The 24,670-nt window shown below is 44.2% G+C and overlaps 3 protein-coding genes, 1 long non-coding RNA gene and 1 other non-coding gene across 5 annotated transcripts in view; 4 read left to right on the plus strand and 1 right to left on the minus strand.

Moving 5' to 3' along the window:
- Positions 1–433: 433 nt before the first annotated feature.
- Positions 434–2,356, plus strand: LOC102799500 (uncharacterized). The gene is made up of 5 exons (XR_015717065.1): positions 434–709; positions 1,224–1,278; positions 1,463–1,504; positions 2,001–2,030; positions 2,308–2,356. It is a non-coding gene; the product is annotated as an uncharacterized LOC102799500 (long non-coding RNA).
- LOC118455884 (small nucleolar RNA SNORD52) lies at positions 1,543–1,609 on the plus strand. Its single transcript, XR_004844282.1, has one exon. It is a non-coding gene; the product is annotated as a small nucleolar RNA SNORD52 (small nucleolar RNA).
- An 825-nt stretch (positions 2,357–3,181) lies between the features above and the next one.
- Positions 3,182–5,014, plus strand: c22h6orf47 (chromosome 22 C6orf47 homolog). Its single transcript, XM_035916002.2, has 2 exons — positions 3,182–3,447; positions 3,699–5,014. Exon 2 carries the CDS (start codon positions 4,110–4,112, stop codon positions 5,010–5,012), a length of 903 nt encoding a protein of 300 aa, XP_035771895.2. The 5' UTR covers positions 3,182–3,447; positions 3,699–4,109; the 3' UTR covers positions 5,013–5,014.
- An 11,572-nt stretch (positions 5,015–16,586) lies between these two features.
- Positions 16,587–20,063, minus strand: ppp1r11 (protein phosphatase 1, regulatory (inhibitor) subunit 11). Its single transcript, XM_087835537.1, has 3 exons — positions 19,464–20,063; positions 18,222–18,330; positions 16,587–17,165 (listed from the first exon to the last, which is right to left on the minus strand). Exons 1-3 carry the CDS (start codon positions 19,539–19,541, stop codon positions 16,981–16,983), a joined length of 372 nt encoding a protein of 123 aa, XP_087691663.1. The 5' UTR covers positions 19,542–20,063; the 3' UTR covers positions 16,587–16,980.
- vars2 (valyl-tRNA synthetase 2, mitochondrial) overlaps positions 19,890–24,670 on the plus strand; it is a 20,572-nt gene continuing 15,791 nt past the window's right edge. The window contains exons 1-10 of the mRNA XM_087835536.1: positions 19,890–20,375; positions 21,396–21,477; positions 21,557–21,657; positions 22,673–22,794; positions 22,861–22,927; positions 23,088–23,185; positions 23,264–23,345; positions 23,743–23,862; positions 24,298–24,406; positions 24,481–24,569. Of these exons, the coding sequence (XP_087691662.1) occupies positions 20,214–20,375; positions 21,396–21,477; positions 21,557–21,657; positions 22,673–22,794; positions 22,861–22,927; positions 23,088–23,185; positions 23,264–23,345; positions 23,743–23,862; positions 24,298–24,406; positions 24,481–24,569 (1,032 nt within the window). The 5' untranslated portion in view covers positions 19,890–20,213. The remainder of the gene's footprint in view (positions 20,376–21,395; positions 21,478–21,556; positions 21,658–22,672; positions 22,795–22,860; positions 22,928–23,087; positions 23,186–23,263; positions 23,346–23,742; positions 23,863–24,297; positions 24,407–24,480; positions 24,570–24,670) is intronic.

Here is a 24,670-nt window from a genome sequence, read left to right on the forward strand (position 1 = left end):
GAGAAGTTCGCTTATTGTGAACATCTCGCCTTTTACACATTATTGACGTTACAGTGAAATCAGAACTTATTTGAAGGAGTAGGAGGTGGAAAAAAGCTTAAAGAGTGGACTAACCCACCCATCGTGATTATTTGTTCGTTTTTAAGTTTATTTATGTCGTGTGTGTGTGTGTGTGTGGGGGGGGGAGATTTGGTGTATTGTTTTAATCTCGTAGCTCTCTTGTGTATGGTATTTTAAATATATCGTATCTGTGTATCATAGCTTGTTTACACAAACTGACAGCGTTATGAAGTGTTCACATTTTCTTTGGGGCCTGACTTCCAAACAGGCATTATTCAGGCCAAAACAGGCATTTTTCGGGTCACCAAAAGTCCGGTAGCGGTGAAGGACCCGGATATATAAGCCCTGGGCGCGCTCGTGCTCAGCCTTTGGGTCCTGGCTGTGGAGGGAGGAGGAGCTGATGTTCAAGGCTTTAGCGTTTACACAGATTAACCTCTGAGTTGATAATGGGGGGTTTATTCGGAGAGCTCTGTGGTCAGAGTCAGGCTGCAGAGCGCGAGGGACGAGCGGCACGTGACCCGCGGGCCAGGTGCCCAGCACGTGGCCAGGAGCCTGGCCTCGTTGCGGTCCTGTTCGTTTCTGTGCAGAAAACGTGGCGTTAGGGCAGTGAGTCTGCAGAGCCTACCTCCGGAGAAGCTAGGGGAGGAGTGTGAGTATTACATCAAAGGTTGTTTTCGGTGTCGATTTTAATTTAAATTACTAGTAGATATGAGTAATCTATTATTAATCAGATACTTTACCGTAGCTTTAGGCTATGCTGGAGTAAAGCGCTATAATCGGGCAGTATTAAAATGCTAAATTGTCCAGCTAACAGCTCATGTCCGCATCGACACGTGGTGCAAAGCAGGTGAAATATGCGTTTTTTCCATTTAAATTGTAATCAGTGCAAATGTGTAGCAGTTAACTGGGGTAAGGTAATACCATTTTACAAAGCAAGCTAATTAGAGCCGTACACAGTAATTCTGCTGGTGAGATGCGGTTACCTGCCCTAGCACAGTGAAGCTGGTATATTTAAAAATGTATTAAAGCCCTGGAAATAAATTTTGTAGGGCTCTAAGGCCTCGCTGTGAAGTAGATGTTTCTGAAGATGGACTATGGCTCTAAAGGGAACGTTTACCATATAAAAACTAAACTGACTGTAAATTGCATCCTCTGCTTTCCAGAAAGCTGCAAAGAGCAGATGCAGAACAGTGTGGAGTCTGCAGCTGCGAGCTGACGGTGAGTGTTAGAAAGATCCTCTAATGAGATGGAGAAAGTAGTATGCTGATATGATGATTCATAAGACTAGAGTCTCTGAATACACAATGAAGCTCTTTCACAGTGCACTGAACAGCATTTTACTTCTTAACATGTGAATGCTACAATCAGAGCTAGTTCTGAAACTCTCCTTTGTACTCTGCAGGCACCTCAGCATGGTTTTATCTGCTGGACATAGCTCTTCTGGGTAAGCCTGGACTCTAAACGTTGTTCTGTGCCTTAATGTGGGATGATGATTGCATAGACTAGAGTCTCTGAGAAGCATGAAGATGTTTTCACAGTGCACTGACCACAAAACCCACAGCAGCCCATTTACTGCACATTACAGACATGAAATCATGGCTGGGCTTTCTTCAAATCTGTCCAACAAAGAGAACACACTTAAAGCTTGTTTCATTGCTTTGAGTAAAGGTAGTCATACTGCAGTATGCACTTGATTAACAGTCTCCGAACTTGTAACATGTCAAACATAAAAACACATTTACCATTTAATACTTCAGATGTTTGAAACAAGAGTCCCAGTCATCTGGGACCTTACTGATTCTCATGGGGAGAAGTTGTACAGTCATGTAACACGTCTGAAGTGTTTGCAGTAAATGGGTAAAGCATCCATATACATGGTTTCCCTGAATGTGTTCACTGGTATAAGTTAGGTGCTAATGGTGCTTTCTTTTGTCCTGTAGCTCGTCTGCACACAGCTGGTCTCCATGTCTGTAAGTAAGAAACGTGTTCATTTTGGGTCACCTCTGACCATACTTCATCATGAACAGATTATACTAAACTATCTGTTTAAGCCTGTGTATTCAAATGATCCAAGCTTGTTGAAATGGAGCTGCTGTTTCCTGAGTCTGGTCGATGATGATTCAGTTATTCGGTTCTACTGATGTTAACTGAAGTCTACTCGCAGCGCACTGAGACACTCAGACTGCAGCGTTTCCTGCATATAAGGATGAGAAAGAGCTTGTGATTTCATCACTGTTTTCTTGGCAGGCATGACTGTAGCAGCCCCAGCTGGATGGCCTTCATGAGCAGAAAGCAGGTTGGTGTGAGTAGGTGGATTATTCAAATGATCATTGCTGCAGTATCAGATGCAGTGTGTGTGCTGTAAGTTGGAGATGTACTACACTCTGTGACGATGAGTTCCCCCCACCCCCTTAAATGTCTCAATGCATTTTTGTCCTTTGACAGGTGTGTACCTGCAGAGGTGGCACTCCCAACACTGAAGATCCTCGTCGGTCATCTGATGGAAGCATCAAGCTGGAGCAGTGCACATCTTCCATTGCTATAAGCCACGTGTCTTCATCTGTGTTAATGTTGAACTTGTTTTTAAACCACTGTATTTAAGGACAATAAAGGTTGACCACACACGACCAATGGCTATTTTCTTCAGTGGGTTGATCACAGTAAACTCACAGCAGTGTGCTTTGGAAGCTAATCTCAGTGGGTGACAGTTTAGCCATAAGTTCTCCTGCATGATCAGATGGTTGTAACTGTATAATCCCCAAGCAGCTTTTGGGTTTACTGTCTCTTACACATCAGTGCAGCATCATTCTACTTATATGAATGTGTGAAACCTTACTGATGGGTGACTGAAGGCTGTATTAAAGTGCTGCACATGGCTAAACTGGAATTTAATGTTAGTGATGTGGCAAAATTATCCAACATTAAACGATCTCATGCAAAGGAATAAAAGGCCGAGCTGAAAGCTTGGTCACGTATTTCTACACTGAACTGATATAAAATCTGCCTCCGTGAAATTGACGTGCAAAGCTAAATTTACACATTGACAGCATCACTGAAGAGGGTGAGGCTCACGTGAGGCTGATCCGCTGACGGTAACCATGGTTTTATTTTGAAGGCTGAACGCGACCCGGTAGTTCGTCGCCTTTGTTCTCGTAATGAGCGGGGAAACTGTTCAGTCGACCTTTTTGTGCTTGCTAGCAGTGCTATTAGTGGTACCTGCCGTCCCCTAGCTTTAAGTGGACTCGGACCTTTCTCTCCACAGAGGACATTTGAGCCACGACGTCCTGAAGCAGAGCAACTAGTCTGTTTATCGAGTTATCTCATGCTAACGAGTAGCGCTAGCTGGGTTCTGACAACTAACACAGCTAGCAGCTAACAGCGGCGAAGGTGAGCTTTTAGCTACTGACGTTTATCACCGACAGGTTTATTCACACCGAAAAATCATATGTGAGGTAAACTTTAGCTCGCTCAGTGGTGAGTAAGCTGTAGGCCAGCTGACCGCTGTGTGTTAGCAAAGCTGCGTGATGTTGACGTGGAGCTGGACACCGGACTGCACGCGTAAACCAACCTTTCTACGTGTTTGAGGAGTTAACAAATGCGTTTCGAGAGACTGAAAAAAGTTTTTGTTTTTTTGTTAGGACGGGCTGGCCAAAGAATAAGCTAACTGCTGGCTAACACTGAGCTGAAGCTTTCGTCAACTTTCCCAGCTCCTCTGTGCTAAGGTGTCGCTGAAACACTGAAAGCAGCCTCGCAGGTTGTCAGCTGAAACCCAACATGTAGACTGTTCTCCTGGACTTTAATGGTGGCGTCTCGTTAAGAGCAGAGCCTGTAAGTAATGTAGGGTGGGGGCGAGTGTAACCTTTTGTCTGCTGAACTGCTCGAACACACCCACAGGTGCGGCGATGACCCGAGGACGTCACGTTGCCCACGCCTGAGGCCTCCTGAACAAGTATTTCAACTTCATAACTGCACCGACGCGCATGCTTTTCTCTGAGGCTCGGGAAGCCGACAGGACGTGAGAACTTTAACCGAGCTCTACGCGAGCAGACATGACAGCTGTGGTGGGCAAAGCGTGGGGGTGGGTCCGCTCGTGGGGCAGCAGCGGTGCCAGGTCAAAGGACACTAACGTTTTGACAGCTGAGCGCCAGAAGCTGCGTGGCAGTGGTGGTTGGGGCATCACGGCTTGGATCTGGGGCTCATGGGGACGCCAGCATGAACTAGGCAGTCCAGTAGAGGAGTACTGGGAGGCGCAGGAGAAGCTTCAGCCCATTAAAACTGAAGCTCTGGCGGCAGGGAAGCCAGAGACTGAGACTGTGCTGGTTCCCAGGTGGTGGGATAGATATCTTCCAACTTCTTATCTGTGGCCAAGGAAAACTGAGCCAAGTGGACTACGACACCGGAAACGTGACGGTGGGACTGGAGATCCACGGGAGCGTGATACTGATGGAGACTTTTCTGATTATGGGACCCCCCCTCCGTCCCCCACCCCTTCTCCCTCTCAGCTGACTTCCCCTTTTCGACTGTTTGCACACAGCTGGAACGTGGAGATCGTTCCAGAGCACTACGAGATCTGCTTTAACTTCCTACGCCACTTGTTCGACCTGTTTGTTGTTGGCTTCCTGTGGACTGTGTCACCTCCCGCCAAGCTCATCCTGGAGGTGCTGGGTGTCCAGGGAGCGCTGAGACTGTGGTTTCATGGCATGGCGATGTTTATTGTCGCCACAGTTGGAATGGCAGGATTACTCTGGTTGATCCAGGAGTATCTCCTGCAGTTTGCCCTGATCTATGGCATCATTCAGGCGTTGGTGATCTCTGTCAGTGTTCGACAGAGTGTGATGCTAGGTGATGAGGAAGAGAATGACCAGACAGGAAAGGACACTGATGACACGAGAGACACTAAGGAGCACAAAGACAAGCCTGTGTCTGTCACAGACAAGGTAAAGACCAATTAAAGGTGAGTCCCTTTATTCTTGTTATATTTGTCAAAGTTATCAGATTTAATTTTATTCTGTAACATTGTGTTGATTTTTTGTCCAAGCTTCAGAATAATACAGCTGTTTACTGTGTAGGGGCTAGCAGTTGTTACACAGTTACACACTACGAGTCTGTAAGTTGATCAACTACTGTAAGAAGAAGAGGAAAATGCTCATCCAACACAAACACAGCAGGGACATCCTGGATCTATTTGAACCCTGTTACCAAGTGAAACACAAAAACATTCTCTGAGTGAAACCAGTTCGGAGCTCAGACCTGCTCTGGGAGGAACCACTTATTTCCCTGTCAAGATTGAATTATTGTGTGTTGTGAATAAGACCCACTCTCAGCTGTCTGCTAGGCTTCACACACACAAACTTCACTGAGTGTGAGCTCTGCAGCTAAGTTTACACAGCCGTGGTTATTTGTATGGAGTTTACCTTCTGCAAACACCTGGAGGATCAAACTACATTCACTCTGTCAGCTCGAGCAAAACAGAAAGAGGGCGCCAACTTGTTTACTTTCACTGTTAGTTGAAATAACTAAAATATGTTGGTGTAAGAAAAGCTGCTGTTGGCTGTGCAACAAAGCCTCGACACATTCAGTACAAGTTTCTCTCCCCAATGTGACGGAGTATTAGGCCCGTTAAGAATAAAAATATATGTATTATTCAAAATGTGGAGATTAAAGTTGTTGTTGTCACAAGGCAGAATAGCATTTTGAGATGAATCTCAAGCTTCTGACTTTATTCTCAGTGTGGCCCTAATATTCCCTCATGGTTAAGTCTAACTGTGAAGCACCGATTAGCTGAGATAGTGCTGGGAAACTAACTTTAACAAACATTAGATGATGTCAGCTGCACATTTTTTTACACACTTATTACCAGCTTAAAAGAAAACTTCAAATCCAGCATTGATGCTCTTTATGTTTTTTTAGGGGGCAAACGTGGCTCAAGAGTTGGGCGTTCGTCTTGTAATCAGAAGGTTGCCGGTGTCATGAAATCAATATCCTTAGTATCCTTATTTTCCTATTATATTGTTTTATGTACTTTAATAAAGGCTTGTAGAGCAAGGCCACGTTTAACTCACAAACTAACTCAGCCAGACTGAACAACAGGAAGTTTTAGTGCACAGCCATATTAATAGATAAGACACTGAAATGAGGAACTTGCCATATAAGCAATGTTTGAGACTGTGTGACGTGTAAAGTACCAAAATAAAACCTATATGAAGCACAGTTTATGATTCTAATGTTAGAGAGCTCTTGCAGCTGGCGTCTGAGCTGTGCAGAGGTCTCTCTCTTCTGGAAGATGAATGAATAAAAGAAATATCAATATTTTAACACACTATGAGTCGCTTTTCTCTGTTCTGTCATGGGGACAAAAGAGTCTCGGTCGTTGTGTCCTTGGGCGAGACACTTCACCCTACTGGTGGTGGTCAGAGGGCCCGGTGGCGCCAGTGTCCGGCAGCCTCGCCTCTGTCAGTGCGCCCCAGGGTGGCTGTGGCTACATGTAGCTGCCATCACCAGTGTGTGAATGGGTGGATGACTGGGTGTAGTGTACAGCGCTTTGGGGTCCTTAGGGACGAGTAAAGCGCTCTACAAATACAGACCATTTACCGTTTTATGCTGCACTGAGGGGTTTCTGTCTTCTACTCTGACATCAACATTGGGCTACTGCACATGCTCACATCCAAGCATTTCAATCCACGTCAGGAAAGCTGACGGAGTTTACAATGTGTGACTATGATGAATAACTCGAGACTGAAGTTAGGTTTATTTAATAATTTGGTTATGTCCTCATGTTGGGAGCTGCCTTCAGGATGATTGTTGATTAAATGATTGAACTGGGATTAGTGGATGTTCTACTTCCTGAGTGTATCTGCCCGTCTGTGCTGTGTGTGACCAGCCAAAACAAACCACAGAGCTGCAGCAGTAATCAGGAGACGTACAACGGGCTGAAGTGGCTTTTCTAAAGTAAGCCCATGCTACCTCCACAGGCTAGCCCTGAAAACATACACGTGCTTTAGACTCAGTGGAGCCGTTATTACTGAGAGTTCATTCAGCGAGGAAGAGGTTGCATAACAGCAACTATGGATTGCATCCAAAGGGAAAAACAACAACTTGCTTTTCAGTTTATTAAAAAATGAATATTAGTTAAAGAGCATGAGATGAAATCGAATAAATCCTGGGAGTGCTTTCTTTGATCAGAAAAGACCAAGATGAACTTTCTGATGTTAACAATGAATGTGTCGTCTCCACAGCTGAAGTACTCAGATGACAGATATAAACGACACCAGTGACCAAAATAATCTGACAAAAGCTCTCCCAGGAATACTCCAGCGTGATGATCCAAAGCACACCGACAAAATCACCGTTTCTAAAGGAGGAGAACCTCAAATTCATTACTACACATTTGGATCATTTACAGAGTTAAAGCAACACAAAGTGCTGCGTTAAAGAGCACGCAGACATTGTTGCTGCAGAGATTGATTCATGTAGAAAAGGTTTACATTCCACATAAGAACAAATACCCGTCTGCATAGAGCTGTGTTTCTGTCTCTTGTATGGCATTCAGTGAGTAATTGACTTGTTCATGGACACTGAATTACCCTCAAAGGGCAGGTGTGCGAGCTGCTGCTGAGAGTGACTCTGAAGGCCTGCGTCAGTGAATCCTCACTGGTTTTATAACTGATTACATTTGATTACATTTTGACACAGTCAGACATATTAAAGTTCTGCTCATCAGTATATATTTATGTATAAAAACAAAGACTTGATCAGAGGTGTGAGCATCACAGCAGATGCCTTTCTGTCAAAGTAACAGGATGAAACACAGTCGGGTGAACGATCCACGCTGTGTGTTTACTTTGTGTCGAGTGCGTTTACCTGCTCTCATTTCCTGTTTTAGCTGTTTGCTGGTTGTTTAAATACTTTAATGAGCTTTAAGCTGAGATTCTGTCATTTGTAATTAAACACATTTATATTTAAAAGTTGATTCAGGATTAAATGAATCAATTTCACTTTATTCAAACTAAAATCGTTAAACCCAGCCCTACCTGCAGCCTGTTGGTGATTTAACTACATGTGTTTATGTGAACCAAACGTGTGTCCCTCTGTATTTAATGTGCCTTATGTATTATATCTTTGTTTCAGACATATACAGAAAAAAACAATATATACACAAGTACACATACTTGCATTTACAAAAACAAATATATGTAAATACACACACGTATGTGCTCAGATAAAACAAATAAAGAAAATAAAACAGTCTAAATGACAATTATTAAGTCTGAGATGGAGTAGGAAGAAGTATAACCCATATATACCCAATGCTCAACACTCTATTGAATCCCACTATTCACCTCATTCCCATCATCACTTACACAATAAACAAGCAGAACATGTATAAACAGCTACAGTGATATAATGTTATGTTGTTTTGTGTGAGACGTACGTTTAAACATTTGCTATTGAGACCATGTAAACTTTCATGTTTGACGAGGATCGTTGACATGTTTGGCTCAGGCCCCGTCTTGAATGAAGCAAAGTAAAATAAAAACATGCACTATAAGAAGCATTTTAAATCTGACTTTGGGGAAAGGACGTCTAACTTTGTAAGTGTCTTTATCAGATTGACTGTACTTCTCAACATGGAGTTTTTATGTCCCACTGACAGAGCAGTAAAAGTAGCAGCATTCTTCTCATTCATGTAGATTGGAGCTTCAAATTAAATTCCCAAATAACTACCAGAGGCAAACATGCAGCAGTGATAAGGCCTTCTGTTTAACTTTCAGCTCTGAGATGGAAACATGTTCAGTGGTAGAAGAGCTGAACAGGACACTGGTGAGACTGTCTCAGAGCTGGCAGCTCCTCCAGATGTGCCTCTGCTGGTGAAAATGGTCTTTTGTTTTTAACAGAAGCCACGCCAGGCTGCACATGAGGAAAGTATGAGGTTAGACACTGGAACAACAAAGAGAAGCTCTTAACTTTTCAAAATAAAAGACCCATACAGACTAGGCTTCCTAAACACTGCTGGCTTGATTTTGTTTTTAAAAAAGCAATAATCAGCACAGGGGACCTGACTGACAGCATAACGGTGTCTTCAGGGTCCACAGAGCCAGTGTTGGAAAGCAATGCTGCAAGATATGAAGAAATCTCTGTCACTGTCCTGCATTTGTAGGCTGAAACCCTTGTTGTGTATCAGACTGATGATTTTAGATTTCATTATTTCTAAAGACGTGACCTGAGAGCTCAGAACAGGAAGTTGTTTTAACCAAACTGTCAGCAGGTTGGTTTCAGAGGCAGTTTCTTTAGGTTCTGTTTTTGGGACAAATCTCAGGTGTTCACGTCACAGTCAACAGGATTTCATTAAACCTGCGCTCTTGATCAGTTTAGTTTGTGGTAGTTTTAAAACAGAGGCAACAACCACGTGTTACAGTTAAGTCTTAGCTCATCGTTGAGCTACACCAGGCAGCATGCACACGTGCAGTGATCGCTGTGGTCTCCTGATCGTCTGTTTATTTGGTGTGTGTCTTCCACAGGTGGAGAGAATTTGCTGGCACCACCAGTAGTCCAGCTGTACCACACCTCCTGCAGCCCTCTGACATCACAGCGGTGGGACTGACAGCGTGTGGACTGCAGCGCGTGGACTGCAGCGTAACTTAAGATTGTATTGCACATTAATTTCATATTCAGAGAAATGATACTTGTGGCACTTTACGTCCAGCACTACAGATCTGTGTTCAGTTGATCTCACTGTTGTCACTGATAACTGTTGTAATCGACAGCAGAAGAGCTCATGAATGTTCAGAGAAAGCTTTAGTGAAACAGGAAACACCAGCAGGTACCCGTTTCTATTTTCTTCTTGTTTGTGGCACTACTGTTCCCACGAGACAGTCACTTGATCTGAGACCAGCTGATGCGTTGTGTTGGTGAGAACGTGGAACAACAGATCTTAGAGAGGACAGATGCAGCATTTATGACGAGAGCCTCGCTGAGACACTTTAGGTGAAGCAGAAATATCTTTGGGTGTCTTAAACGAGGAGCAGGAATAAACTCTGAACAGAAGTCTCACTGAACAGCACCACCTGTTTGCTCCTGCATCCACTGGCCAGTTTCAGTGTGCCTCCTGATGTTTAGCTCTTCTGACCGTGTTCATTGTGTGGGGGGCAAATTTAGATCTGCCGTATGGCCCCGCTCAGTTTGAACTCAACTGAAGCTCGGCCACGTACATTTGCTTGACTTTAACCTTTGTTCCCTGTTCAACACTCTACCACTGCAAGCCTGACAGGCTGCTGGGAAACCAGGAAGTTATTCCTGCACCATCCATGTCAGCAGAGTTCAGTATCGGTCTTCTGCATCGTTTATAGCAGGAGCGTGCACGTCCTGCAGGTTTTAGATGTCCTTGATCCAACACAGCTGATTTAAATGACCCCAACATGTCCTGAAGGTCTCCAGAGGCTGGTAATGAACTGTTGACCCAGGGTGAGATCTAAAACCTGCAGGACACCGGCTCTCAAGGCCTGGAGGTCCCACCCCTGGTTTAGCCTCTGTGATGGTACTGACCTGTGAGTTTGTATCCAGGACACAGTACCGGCTCGCTCAGTGGAGCAGGGAGCTACTGTGAATGTTTGTGTAGCTGCAGGAGATCTGAGCTAGCAGCTGGTGAGCTATAGCTACTCCAGACACGCACACTACAGCATGGACTGTATTAGAGCCAAGAGTCGTCTGCAATTTAAATTTCTTTTTAGACAAAGAGCAAAAGATCAGCATGGAGATGGTTGCTGCTCGTTAATAAGTGAGCAGATGTTCGGTGACAGCAGGTCTGAGCTGTAGAAGCTTCTGAAACCTTGGCGTTTGCAGCCGATTCAAACTATGAACTCGTTGAAGGAGCATCGTTGTTGCTTCCTGTGAGGTTATGTGAGATTCTGGGAACAAAACCAGCCGCTGACTTTCTTCTGTGTACACTTAGATTCTACTTTTGTTGTTTCCTGTGCCATGATATATACTCACAGCGTCGTCGCACTTTCCCTCCACAGACATGTCACGGAGGGCTTTTCCATTTACACTACTCTCTTATATATTACTGTGTTTAAGTCTGTGCCGCTGAACCATTTATTCAATAACACTGATGGACTTCAGCTCAGCCTGTGCGATGATGAAGCCTTTGGGCAAAGTTAACTGAAGTATTTGTGTCTTATTTGTGCATGACGTATAACAAAACTACAGACTATTGATGAAAATATGGCGTAAACCCTCACTGACACTGCACCTCACAGCACAACAGAGTCTGCTGATAGTTTAAGGTAGGAGATCTGCTGCTCTCCTCTTACTGTAACATAGAGTCCTCAGAGGAGGCAGCTTTAAAGGGCATCATTGGATCCTTCGGCCATGCTATATTTGTCCATCACAATTCAAATAATGACATGGTATTTTTTCCTTAATCTTACGATCTTAATCTTTTTCCAGTTTTTGGCCACATAATGAAACATTTAAGTGTTTGAAAATGTTTGATTTTATAATATTGTTCAAGTAAACAGGTTACACCAAACCTTCACAAGTCTGTGTGTATACTTCTTTGTTATTGTATCACCTGCCTGATCACTTGTGTTAACCTGGAAGAAACAAAGCAGGGAAAGATTTCTAGCTGCCATCCTTCTCAGCTGAAATCCTGAAACTCTGGTGGTTTATGTGGATTGTGCTGGAACGACCGTTTGTAGCCAGAGTGCAGTACCACACTGAAGCCACCACGCTAAACCTGGTTGTTTTAAATGATTGATGCGTTGTTTTACTTCCATTCATGCTGGGACATGTACTTGCACAGAGCTGATGAGCTTTTTAACTGCCAGAACTAATTAAGTGGTCAGTGCGTTCTTCAGATCAGATGTAACACTGATGGTTCTCTGACAGGTGACCTAAAAGCATCTTAGTCTGCGTGAACCTCTGTAGCCTGTAGTTAGTTTCAGATGATCGATACCTGCCACATCACGCTGTAAAGTCACCACGAGCCGTCATGTGAAATTAAACCTGCATTAAAAAGACTCTTGGGTAGTTTAAACTATAACTAAGGTATTTATTCACTGTGGGATGTTGATGATGTAATAGTCTGTAGGTAAAGTTAGCTGTGTTTAGTAGATCATGAAGAATAAAAACATCAGTTTTAAATCTCAGCTTGATTCTGACAAACTAAGGCGGGGCTCACATGAAGGAGCAATCTTTATTTGTCCTATTTCCTGTGAAACACGTCTTTATCTGGTTAGTATCACACACACACACACACGTGAGTTTGGGTTTTTTACACACTTTTACGAGTCCCATTTCTGTCTCTAGGCTCTAGACCTAGGAAAGGTACTCCCCTGGACTGTGATTGGTCAAAATACATAAATACTGCAGCGAGAGGGCCATTCAGAAACCTTTAACATTTCAAATGTTAGTGCACACATCTCACCCTTCAAATGGAACAAATCATGGAGTCGTGACAAAGACTTGACAGTGAAAGTTTGGCTTTTACACCGACCACTAGGTGGCACTGGTGTCACTTGAGCGGTCACAATCATTGGGCCTTTAGAGGCTAAAGAACAAAGCAGCCAGGAAACAGCTGCTGGCTTCTGCTGGAAAGAAATAAAGATAGCAACAGAACAGTGAAGCAATGTAGGAGGTCACAGTACTGGAAGTGCAAAGTTGCAAATAACTAAGCTGTAATGTTTTTGTCAGCTGATGTTGGACACGTCTCCACCAACAGGAAACTCGAATCAGCTGTCAGCACACTGGCCAACCTTTAAACCTTAAGCCAAGGTGAGGCTGAGGACGTGACTGAGAAGCATGACAACCATTTGTTTTCACAGTGGAAGCTACAATTTGGGTGTTTTTATCTTTGTCAGGTCTGTGGGGTCGTTACCTGCTGTTGTGGGTTGGTGCTGGATAAATGAAAGTGATTTTACTCACAGATTTGTCCTTTAGTCCACTGGGGAGACCTGATGGGACATGACATTTGTTCCTGTGTCACACACCAGTGAGACATCTTTAATCACAGTTCAAAACTTTAATTCACATTAAATCTGATCTCAGTGTATTCGTTGTATATGTACAGAAAGCTGCAACACTGTTACAAGAACAATGTACAAATGTAACAATGTGTGTGGAGATGAGTGAATATAACCCACGGTCTGAACCCATCCTGGACGAGGATGATGATGATGATGGAGTGTCACAGCAGACACGTCTGGGCCAGTATTCACGCAGCTTCACCGCCGCTCTCTGTGCCACGTTAGCCAGTTACATATGTACTCAGGTCAGCAACAAACCTCCAATCATGTAAAGCTCTGTCTTTACCTCACAGCGAGGGAACCAGCGAGCGCAGCAGGAAAAGCACAAACACCCCTCGCCCTCACCGAGGCTTTTCTGGCTGACACGCAGCTCAGTGAACACTGTAGTGAATGAGTGCACACACAACTTCTTACTTTTCCCTGCTGCTGCTGACAACCACTGCCTGTGAACGCCACGCCTACCAAAGGAAAGAAAAATGAAAACGCAGTCGTACTCAAATCTCACGTTGGCAGACTGGTTTCATCCAGTGGACACGAAGAATTTAATCAAACAAAACTAAACCATGAAAGTGTTTAAAGGTAAAACAGACCCCGCCTCCTCCTGTGTTAATGAGCTTTGGTCAGAATAGTGATTGTAAATAAGAGTCGCAGAGGAAGGGCGGAGCTAAACTTCTGGAAGTAAGGCGACCGTGTCTCTCCTCCAGGCCTCCAGTCTTCAGATCTAGTCTGACTAATCCAGGCTTACGTGATCCCGACCAAATCAGCTCTTTAATTCATCCAACATAAACATCCTCATCACACATGAGACTGTCTTCAAGAATCCAACGAGCTAAAACAATACTGATTTTGACTCCAATGACATTAAAGGTTTTTAAAAAAGAAACAAGCCTATAATCAGTAAATTCTGAAATATATAAGCTTAGTTAATATTTGTATTTATAACCAGCTCACTGCCAAAGTCTGATAAAAATCAGACGATGGGACACGAAACAAGATGGATTTGTGTGACTAATCTGCAAAGTTATACAACAGTAGTTAGAAACTCATTTAAAGCAGTTTTGTATGTAAATTGAAACATTGTAGCATGCGTATGTACTCATGATTAAACTGTGTTTACTATATTTCAATCATCTAAATGTTTGACTTTATTCTATTTTCCCTCACTTTGTTTTTGTAGAGCTGCTTCCTAATACAGTAAAAGGTGGTGCTGATTATGGGAACACTTTACAGAAAGGCACTAATCCTGCAAAATACTTTGTTTTGAATATGGGTCCATTTGAATGGGACACACTAATTCGTATCTGCTGCCTCGATTAGTTAGTGTTATTGTGAGCATGCCTTCCACAGCCTAATGGAGAGAGGTTTACCTGATAAGGGTTGTCAGTGTGTACAACATGATCCACAAGAGGAAACTAACATTTACAAATCTGTGCAGTAATTTGTGTTTTCATTAGCTCACACTTCAATCCACACACAAATACGAAGCAACCTGACCACATGTAAAACTATTTTAAAAATTCATCAAAACCTGAAGACATTCTGATCATTTACACAGTTCATTAAGATCAGCTTCACAAATCCACCTTTCAAAAACCTTTCTGTGTGTAAAAATGTCCAAAACTACACGTAACATTTCTCTCACTTACTCAAAAAACCTGAAATACGTTTGGATGAATCCCTGATACGCACAGATCGCATGCCCATGTAAGCCTGTTTTGGCTTCCTGTTAAATCCAGAATTCAAAATCCTGCTCCTCACATACAAGGTCTTAAATAATCAGGCCCCATCTTATCTTAATGACCTTGTAGTACCATATCACCCTATTAGAGCACTTCGCTCCCGCTCTGCAGGCCTACTTGTTGTTCCTAGAGTATTTAAAAGTAGAATGGGAGGCAGAGCCTTCAGTTTTCAGGCCCCTCTTCTGTGGAACCAGCTTCCAGTTTGGATCCAGGAGACAGACACTATCTCTACTTTCAAGATTAGGCTTCAAACTTTCCTTTTTGCTAAAGCATATAGTTAGGGCTGGACCAGGTGACCCTGAATCCTCCCTTAGTTATGCTGCAATAGATGTAGGCTGCCGGGGGATTCCCATGATGCATTGAGTTTTTCCTTTCCAGTCACCTTTCTCACTCACTATGTGTTAACAGACCTCTCTGTATTGAATCATATCTGTTATTAATCTCTGTCTCTCTTCCACAGCATGTCTTTTATCCTGTCTTCCTTCTCTCACCCCAACCAATCACAGCAGATGGCCCCGCCCCTCCCTGAGCCTGGTTCTGCTGGAGGTTTCTTCCTGTTAAAAGGGAGTTTTTCCTTCCCACTGTCGCCAAAGTGCTGCTCATAGGGGGTCATATGATTGTTGGGTTTTTCTCTGCATGTGTTATTGTAGGGTCTGCCTTACAGTATAAAAAACAAAACTGTTGTTGTGATTTGGGGCTGTGTAAATGAAACTGAACAGAACTGAATGAGCTGTTCTGTTTATTTAGAAAAAGAAACGCAGGTCTACACTTGAAGCAGTTTACACTGGGAGCTTGGTGCATCTCATATTTGTGGATCAAGCTGGCACGGCTAAATCTGTCTCACAACCCCACGCTGGCGTGCGAGGTGATTTGTGCACATCCACACATGTAATGTTTTTAAATGAGTGAGAGACGTTACATGTAGACATTTGTACACAAAGGTTTTTGAAAAGTAAAATTATTGGATTCGTAAAGCTGAACTTAAACTGTGCATAAATAATCAGTATTTATTCAGGTCTGGGTGTACGCATTTGTAAAAGGTTTTACATGTGGTCAGATCGTTTATATTTGTCTGTGGTGCCCCTGAAAAAGCACAAATTATTGTACACATTAGTAAATGTTAGTTTACACATGTGGATCGTGTTGTACACAGAAGCAAACTTCTCTCCATACAGTGAAGATAGAAAAGCAGCTGACACAAGCCCACCTCAGTGAACCACACTGGAGTCAGAGCCGTGGCTCATTGTTCAGCTCAGAAAAGACAAATATGAAGCGAATCTAAATGTCCAGTATTTAACCCGCCGGGCTCAGGTACATGTCAGAATGAAGAGCAGCAAATAAATTAGAAAACTACATTTTAAAAAAAACAATATGCTGTATTATATACATTTAACTCTGCGAGCAGACAGCTTTGAACGGCCTCTTTCTGCTGTCACCTTTTCCAAACTGATGCCTTGCAGTCAGAAAGTCCCACATGCTGCTGGGGAGAGTCAGCACTCAGCTGATTCAGAACCAATCACGTTGCTACTAATGACTTTTTAATGATTTAAAGTTGTAGGAAGCAACAGGAAGTGATGCGTGTAGACTGTTATAGAGCTGTGAAGCTCTTCTGGGTGCAGAAATAACTTTTATGCTCTTTTTATTTTTCTTTTCTAAATAATCCTTTCAAACCTCCAGATCACGGGGTTGATACGCATCACCTGGATGAAGATCATAAAGGAACCTGCCAGCACAACTCAATAAAACCAAATAAAGCTCAAAGCTCAGAGCTTATTTTCCGAGTGTGTTAGGTCGGCAGGCTGAGCAGTGATGCACACTGAGTGGAGCTGATTGAAAAACGCTGAAACTCATTTGATTTCAATTAGAATCACGATGCGATTTGAACGTGTTGCCAGTCTATGCTTCATATTTAAGTTGGCACAACAGCAAACACGCTTTGAGGTCGGCAAAGTATTTTCCACGAGCCCGTGACGTGGCTGTGACTTTCCCCGAGAGGAGCGGCAGCAGCTGGGACTTTCAGACTCGGGCTGACGCCCGGTCGTCAGGCTGAACCTCAGTGATGAAACTAAACTAAAACAAGAGTGCAGTTTGTTTGTTTTTAATGTGTCATTGTCGTGGCGCCAAAGAGCCCTCAGACCACACAATCAGCCCTGCTTTTGTTAGTGCGAGTGCGACCCCCCAGAGTTTGGGGGTACTGTTGTCCCCCCACCCCCCGTCTGTCCATGGCCTCTCCTGCCGTGGCCCAGGATGCAGTGAGCGCTGCCGCAGCCTTCGTCGTCGTCGTCGCCCTCGCTCTCGGAGGAAGACTCTCCAAACTGTCGGGGCTTCTCGTAAATGCAGCAGCCTGAAACACAACAAGCAGCTCATGATGCCACGGGCGCAGACGAAGCTTGAAAATTAAAAATACTTTCACGTCAGAAACAGTAACTGCAGGAGCATGTGATCAAACTGTGTGTTTGATGTAAGTGTGCAGACGGATGCTGAGGCAGGAGGTCCACTCAGGGCTTTAGCTCCATTTTAGTGCACGTTACTCACGTGCACGGTGCTGAGAGAGATTAAGGCTATTAAAATGAAATAGTTGAGCCTCGATCATGTCGTGGGGAAATTAATGAGATGCAATCGCGACACGCTGAAGCACGTTCGCTACAGCTACTACTTGTAATTACTTCATGCATGTCATATACTGCAGTTAAACAGGAAACCATGTGTACAGTCACTCCTGGTGCGCAGGTGTATGTGGTCCAGGCTTTATGAATAAGTGTGCATCATTTGGCTGAGTACAGTCTCTGCTGTGGACACACAGGTTCAACCGTGCTGAGGGGAAAGTTAATGATACAACAATAAATAAAAAGCAGCGCGGCAGTACAAACGGTGCTGGGCAGCATAGCCAGTGCACTTTATTGTCATTTCAAACTAGTTTTTGTTTTGTCTTCCTTTCTGTCCTGATAATAAAATCACACAGTTCAGAGGAAAACGTCCAAACTGAGTTTCTTTCAAGGACAAACTTCATGAAGCAGCTTTTTCAGGACTCTGCAGCCCGAATATTCCTTTGTTCCAAACTCAGCATGAGAGTAAAATATCAGCTGTGTTGTTTTTGTGATCTAATTTTTTTATGACGACTCAATTATTTCATATTCTGCAGAATCCCACCAGACGAGCCACTGGACGCCCACAGAAAACCCCTGATAACAACGACCCCACTGTGAAACCACCACAATCAGAAAATATACCACAGTGCAAGCTTTGGCACTGAACCTAAACAGGAAAAGGAAAAGTAGATCCAATACGTTTGTTCCTCCTGAAATGTAACAGAGCAAAACACTGAAAACTGGTGGCAGACATATTTGAAATGCTTAATTACGTTTCTTAGCCTGTGTGCTAACGAGAAAGATAAACTCACACTTTGAAGACCTTCTTCCCAAATGCTCGTTGTCGACAGTGTCACTGGACCACTCCACCTTCTTCTCAGTCTTCCTCTTCCTCAACTTGATTGTCAAGCTTCGTCCCTCCTGTAACATGTAAGAGGTCTACTGTGAGACATCGCAAACAAACCACAGTGTGAACTGTGAATCCTGCAGTCACACTCAATGACATCTATCATTTGTAGGACCTTCTTGTTGTCTCTGCTATTGTTTCCTGCTCTCTGAAAGTAAAACATGTCCTTGCTCAGGTGATGGAGCAGGTCACCTACTGAGGGTTGGTGGTTCAATCCCCGTCTGCTCCAGATACGAACCCGAGGACTTATTCCTCTGATGCATCAGACTGTGTATGACTGTTAGACAGGTACAAGTGCTAATTGGCTAAGTTGTGGAAAGTGCTTTGAATGCTCAGAGCAGAAGATCTGTCTATGTACCATGACCATCAGTTAGGCAAATTCTGACTATTTTAAAGGCCTAACTTAAAATAAATTGCAACTATTGAAATACTTCTTATGACAACATCTGCAGTAAACAGTCTGCATCATTACGAAGATTTGTGTAAAATGATACACAAAGTATGTCTCTTAATATCCTTTAAGACTTCTTATTTAAAAGTCAAACGTGACTATGCACATATTTAAAAACAAATAAAAATGCGCAACAAATTTAAAAAGAGGTCAAGCCGTGAGGGTTGGGAGGGGTTAAGGGGGTTTACGGTACCGTAAACAAACTATTAAAGAGCACCTGCCTCAGACATGGCACAAAGCTGGGGTCACCGGGCATGTAAGCTAGCAGAGACCATCCCTCTGCCCCGTGGTGCCTACAGACGGGCCCGTCTAACCAACTGTGGGGATGTCAGTTAACGGAGGTCTGACTGTTTATCTGAACAGTACAACTTGAAATTTGAACAGAGTGTATTTAACATGTAAACCGGATGCTCCTGCTACTTTAGACGTTATGCAACAATACTACAGATTCGGGTTGTTAACTGAAAGCTGTTTAACTTTCACACAGCAGCGCTGAGCTATTCAGCACTTAGCCCGCTATCGGCTTTCCATAATGCTACCGCGCTACTAGCAGCCCTGTCATTTAAATAAGCCTAACGTAACTAACTATCAGGCCTCACGAAGCTTCCCCCGTAATAACATGAACGCTGTGTCTTTAATGGACACTGTCACTGGCTGCCAGTCCACCTGTCTCACGAACAGCTGTGCATCGTTTACCTGCTGGGGCGGCGGCGGCGTGCTCGTCTGAACGGTCTCCGTTATGGTCTCACTGGATGTTCCTGGAACCTCCGCCATCCCTGCAGCTGCTTTGCTAACGCTACCGTCAACTAGCTTAAAAGAAACGAAGCAGAGCGTCAACAATGAGCGACACCGCGTTAGTCGACAGCTAACCGACTAACCTTCCGCTCTTTAACTCCAAAAATCGCACTGAATGGAAAAATGTCAACCCACAGTTACGAGGTGGGACAGCGGTGGCTACAGTCAAAGCACTAAACGCGTTAGCCAGGGTCGGAACGGAAACGTACGGCTCCTCGTTACAACTGTCAGCTATGGGAACCATCAACACCCACAAAAATAATCACATGACAGTAGTCGCTGGGCTATATCATTATATTATGTGTGGAATTAAAATGGTTTAGATAGTTAGCTGGATAGAAAACTTTGTTTCCACTATTTATTTTATTTTTAAACTCGGGAAGGATGTTCCGGTTCCTCTTAGCTTTAACTTGAAACGCTGTGGGGAAGATATTTCCAGACGGACCAAGTGCGTTTCCTGTTGTCCGTGAAGATATAATATCCCGTCAACAAACAGCACCAAACCATACCGGAACATCGTTTTGTCGCGGATTTAATTTTGTGTAAAGCTTCCATACAAACGTCTCTCCTCAGGTTGGCAGGGACAGAGTAGTGACGTTACACGGCTGTGGCTGGCATGCGTGGGCATTCCAGCGTGTAAAGTTCCCGAGGATGTGGAGGACAGGTCCCGGTCCGAGTCTGAGGAGGGCAGCCAGACTCTGTTCCAGCACCCCACCTAAAGCTTCTCACACAAACTTCACTGCACGGCCCCACGCCGAGAAGCAGAGGCGCAGACGAGCGCGGGAGGAGGGCATCCTGTCGAGTCAGCATGGCGTAAGTTAGAGGGAATAGTTTAATGCTGCACTCATGAGTTACCTCTGCCTCTACTTTTAAATACTCTAGGAACAACAAGTAGGCCTGCAGAGTGGGAGCGAAGTGCTCTAATAGGGTGATATGGTACTACAAGGTCATTAAGATAAGATGGGGCCTGATTATTTAAGACCTTGTATGTGAGGAGCAGGATTTTGAATTCTGGATTCAACAGGAAGCCAAAACAGGAGAAATCTGCTCTCTCTTTCTAGTCCCTGTCAGGACTCTTGCTGCAGCATTTTGGATCAGCTGAAGGCTTTTCAGGGAGTTTTTAGGACTTCCTGATAATAATGAATTACAGTAGTCCAGCCTGGAAGTAATAAATGCATGAACTAGTTTTTCAGCGTCACTCTGAGACAGGATATTTCTAATTTTAGAGATGTTGCACAAATGGAAGAAAGCAGTCTTACATATTTGTTTAATGTGTGTGTTGAAGGACATGTCCTGGTCAAAAATGACTCCAAGGTTCCTCACAGTGTTACTGGAGGCCAAGGTAATGCCATCCAGAGTAAGAATCTGCTTAGATACCATATTTCTAAGCTTTTCAGCGCCGAGTACAATGACCTCAGTTTTATCTGAATTAAGAAGCAGAAAGTTAGCGGCCATCCAGGTCTTTATGTCTTTAAATGATGCTTTCATTTATTAAAGTTATTCAAACCTTCACAGCCATGTGTGGCTGTTCGTGCTGGAAAATCTGTCCAATGTGTCTGAATGGAAACAATCATGCAAAGCAGAGCGGGCTAAAATTCCTCCACAGTGATGTGAGACAGTCATTGGCTGTTAACTCAAACACTTGACTGGACGTCTTGAGGGTAACACTACCAGTTATTGGGTTTAGGAGACAATTACACACGTTTGTGTTTCAGCCGTGTTGACTCGTTCAGTGCTGTGCTAATGCGCTCCATGATGTCATAAATATAGTTATGAGAGAATAAATGCGACAGCTGAAGCTGCCAGTTACACACGCTCTGTTTCTGTTTGCAGAGTGCTGAAGGTGAAGCAGTGAAGTGGAGCGAGAAGCAGAAGATTGCTTACACCGCTCCGACACCTCCTGGGGCAAAGAAAGGTGACTCTCCCGTGACCTCTGTTGGCTCGGCGCTCTCTTCTCCTCACAGGCTCTGAAAGTCCTTTTTCTTCCCCTACAGACACTAGCTTACCGTTCCCATCATGTTACAGTCCGGAGTACGTGGAGTCCAGCTGGTATCAGTGGTGGGAGAGAGAGGGATTCTTCAGTCCTGAGCAACATGTAAACATGTCAACTTGTTACATCAAATTGTTACTGTTGCAGTTAGAAATGAATTCACTTTAATGCAGTTTCTATGAAACAAACTGAGTAAGTGGTTAATCAGCTCAGCTTTAATGCTAATAATAGCAAATAAATACTTTTTATTTAGTGATGCAGAAAATGGATGAACTGTTTTGGAGCACTGATCAGAAAACATTTGTATTTGTCACAGTTTTCAGAACATACGATTACTTCATATTTCAGGCATCAAAGTGAACTTGATGTACTTTCTGAGCTTGTCCTGCCAGCAGCGCTCTCTTTATTCACTGTAAAGCAGTTTGTTTTTTCTACAATAATTATTTTTACTGTAGAAAAAACATTCTTCTGTTCCTTTGACAGGAGAAGGCAGCTTGCTGTGATTTCCTCCTGTGTTGTTTTGTTTTTCTCTCGGCAGGTGATGAAGCTGATGTTCACTGTTGTTTTTCTCCCTCTTCATCTCGAGTTTTTCCTCCTCTTCTCCCCAACTTCTCTGTCCCTCATCTTTCCTGTCCGTTCTAATTGTAATAACTTAAAATAAATAAATAATAATAAAGGTCGAATAAAATATGACGATCATGGTAAAAGCCATAACGATCTATAAATAAATCTGTTGTGCATTTTTCTGGGCCTTCAGACGATCATTGTGATTGTAAAAACAGAAAAGTGCTGAGACGTGATCACACTGTGAGCCTGAGTCAGTGATCTGATTGTATTCAAGTTATCCATCAAAGACTTCACTCAGTCTCAGACGTCCACCTTCAGCTTCATTTGAATCTGAACATGTTTTTTTAATCCTTTCATTTTATTTGTGTTTAGAAGTCAATAATTCAATAATTAGAAAGTACACGTTACTAAAGCAGAGCAACAGTACTACGATATATTTACAGCGAAGGACAAAGTTGTTCTGCAGAGCGAGTGTGCACACGTGCATGTGTGCCTGTGTGCACACGTGCACACAGGCACACGTGCACACGAGTAACGTGTTTCCTGCTCTCAGGGACGGCTGCCCCACGCTGTGGATCAGACCTTCTCTCTGTGCGTTCCTCCACCAAACGTGACTGGCACTCTGCACCTGGGCCACGCTCTGACAGTAGCTGTGGAGGACGCGCTGGTTCGATGGTAACTATGAACAGCAGAGCAGCGTGTGGTCGTTGTTCTCTGAGCTCATGTGTTTGTATCCATCAGGAGACGCATGCAGGGCTGCAGAGTGCTGTGGGTGCCTGGATGTGACCACGCAGGTATCGCAACGCAGGTACGCGTAATGACGTGATCACATGTTGTCAGGTGTCTCAGAGTAACATCGAAATATGGAAACTGCTAAAGATCACACATTTATATTCCATTTGTGAGGCTATAAATTGTGGCGTTGTGGCACATGCTCGGTGCTGAGTGTCGATGTGCTCGTGCTTTAGACGGTGGTGGAGAGGAGACTGCTGAGGCAAACGGGGAAGCACAGACGAGACTTTACGAGGGACGAGTTTCTGGAGGAGGTGTGGAAGTGGAAGAACGAGTGAGTCTTCACATCTGGACTTCTGAGCACATCTGTGTGGCCTGCTGCTGTTTGCTGAGTTTCGAGCCTCTGTTGCAGGAAAGGAGACGAGATCTACCACCAGCTGAGGAAGCTCGGAGCGTCTCTGGACTGGAGCAGAGCCTGCTTCACTATGGACCCAGTAAGAGTCACGTTCCTGCTCTGGTTCCTTACTCTGCAGTTTATGTATGAAGCCGCCCCAGGAAGATGATCTCAACCATCCTAACCAGCTGATTTATGAACCTGTACAAATACCTGCAGCAGCGCTACAAAGAGAGACGAATACTGTGGTGCGATGTAAGCACATACACATACACACGATGGGTGGAGGTGATGAGTCGTTCCCAGCGTCCCTGTTTCCAGTGAGGCAGATTTATTTGTAGCCATCTGTGCCTCCTCACCACGGCACACACAGGCTAAACGAGGCACCGTCCTGTGGCCTCTCCAGGAACATGAAACGCTGAAGCTGAGCTGTAAAGTTGGCTGCAGTGGGGGAAGCACCTTCAACTGTTTGTCCTGCTTCTGTGATGTGATTTCAGGGTTTCAGCAGAGCTGTAACTGCAGCGTTCGTCCGACTGTGTGACTCTGGTCTGATTTATCGCTCCGAGGGTTTGGTCAGCTGGAGCTGTGCCCTGGAGTCGGCCATCTCTGACATAGAGGTGAGACAGCTTCACATGAATGACAGCAAATGCAGCAAGTGGACAGAATAATAGAGACAGTGATGTGTCTTCTCCCCGACCTAAAGTTACTCGTGTCCAGACAGCTTTCAGATTGATTAACAACATGTATATAACTTGTATATAAGTGTCTTTTTTATATAAGGACGTGTACATGTTTGATTGTGCCTGGTGTTCCTCAGCACACGGACGTTAATGTCATCATAAATCTAAAGGTTATGGAAGAACTCAGAGACCGTCTGTGTGCTGAAAACAGAACCTGCTCTTTGCCTCCTCGTGAACAATGAAACCTTCATGTGTTTGCATGTCTCATGACCTAACGTGACCTGATGCAGGTGAAGCTCACAGGAGCGCTCGCTGTACGCTTTTAGGCGAGCTGCAGAGTGTCCCTCTGATATAACCTGAACTCATCATCAGGTGGACTGGAAGGAGCTCTCCGGCCGGACCATGCTGTCTGTTCCCGGCTATGAACACAAGCTGGAGTTTGGAGCGATGCTGAGCTTTGCGTACCCCGTAGAAGGCCACGGTGCGTATGCGCGACCATCCTGGGACACGGTGCGTCCTCTAGTTTGTGCATTGATCCTCTTCTCTGTATTTTAGACACCGAGGTGGTGGTGTCCACCACCCGTCCAGAGACCATGCTGGGAGACGTGGCCATAGCTGTGCACCCCGATGATCCTCGATACCAGGCCAGTTTGTGTTAGATACTCTGGGAGTGTTTGACAATATTTCAGGACAAGCGACGATAAACAGATCTCCTACACGCTCAGTGTATTAGTGAGCTGAAAAC

Source organism: Neolamprologus brichardi, chromosome 22 (assembly GCF_056152115.1).
Source record: "Neolamprologus brichardi isolate AB-2024 chromosome 22, ASM5615211v1, whole genome shotgun sequence".
Taxonomy (NCBI): Eukaryota; Metazoa; Chordata; class Actinopteri; order Cichliformes; family Cichlidae; genus Neolamprologus; species Neolamprologus brichardi.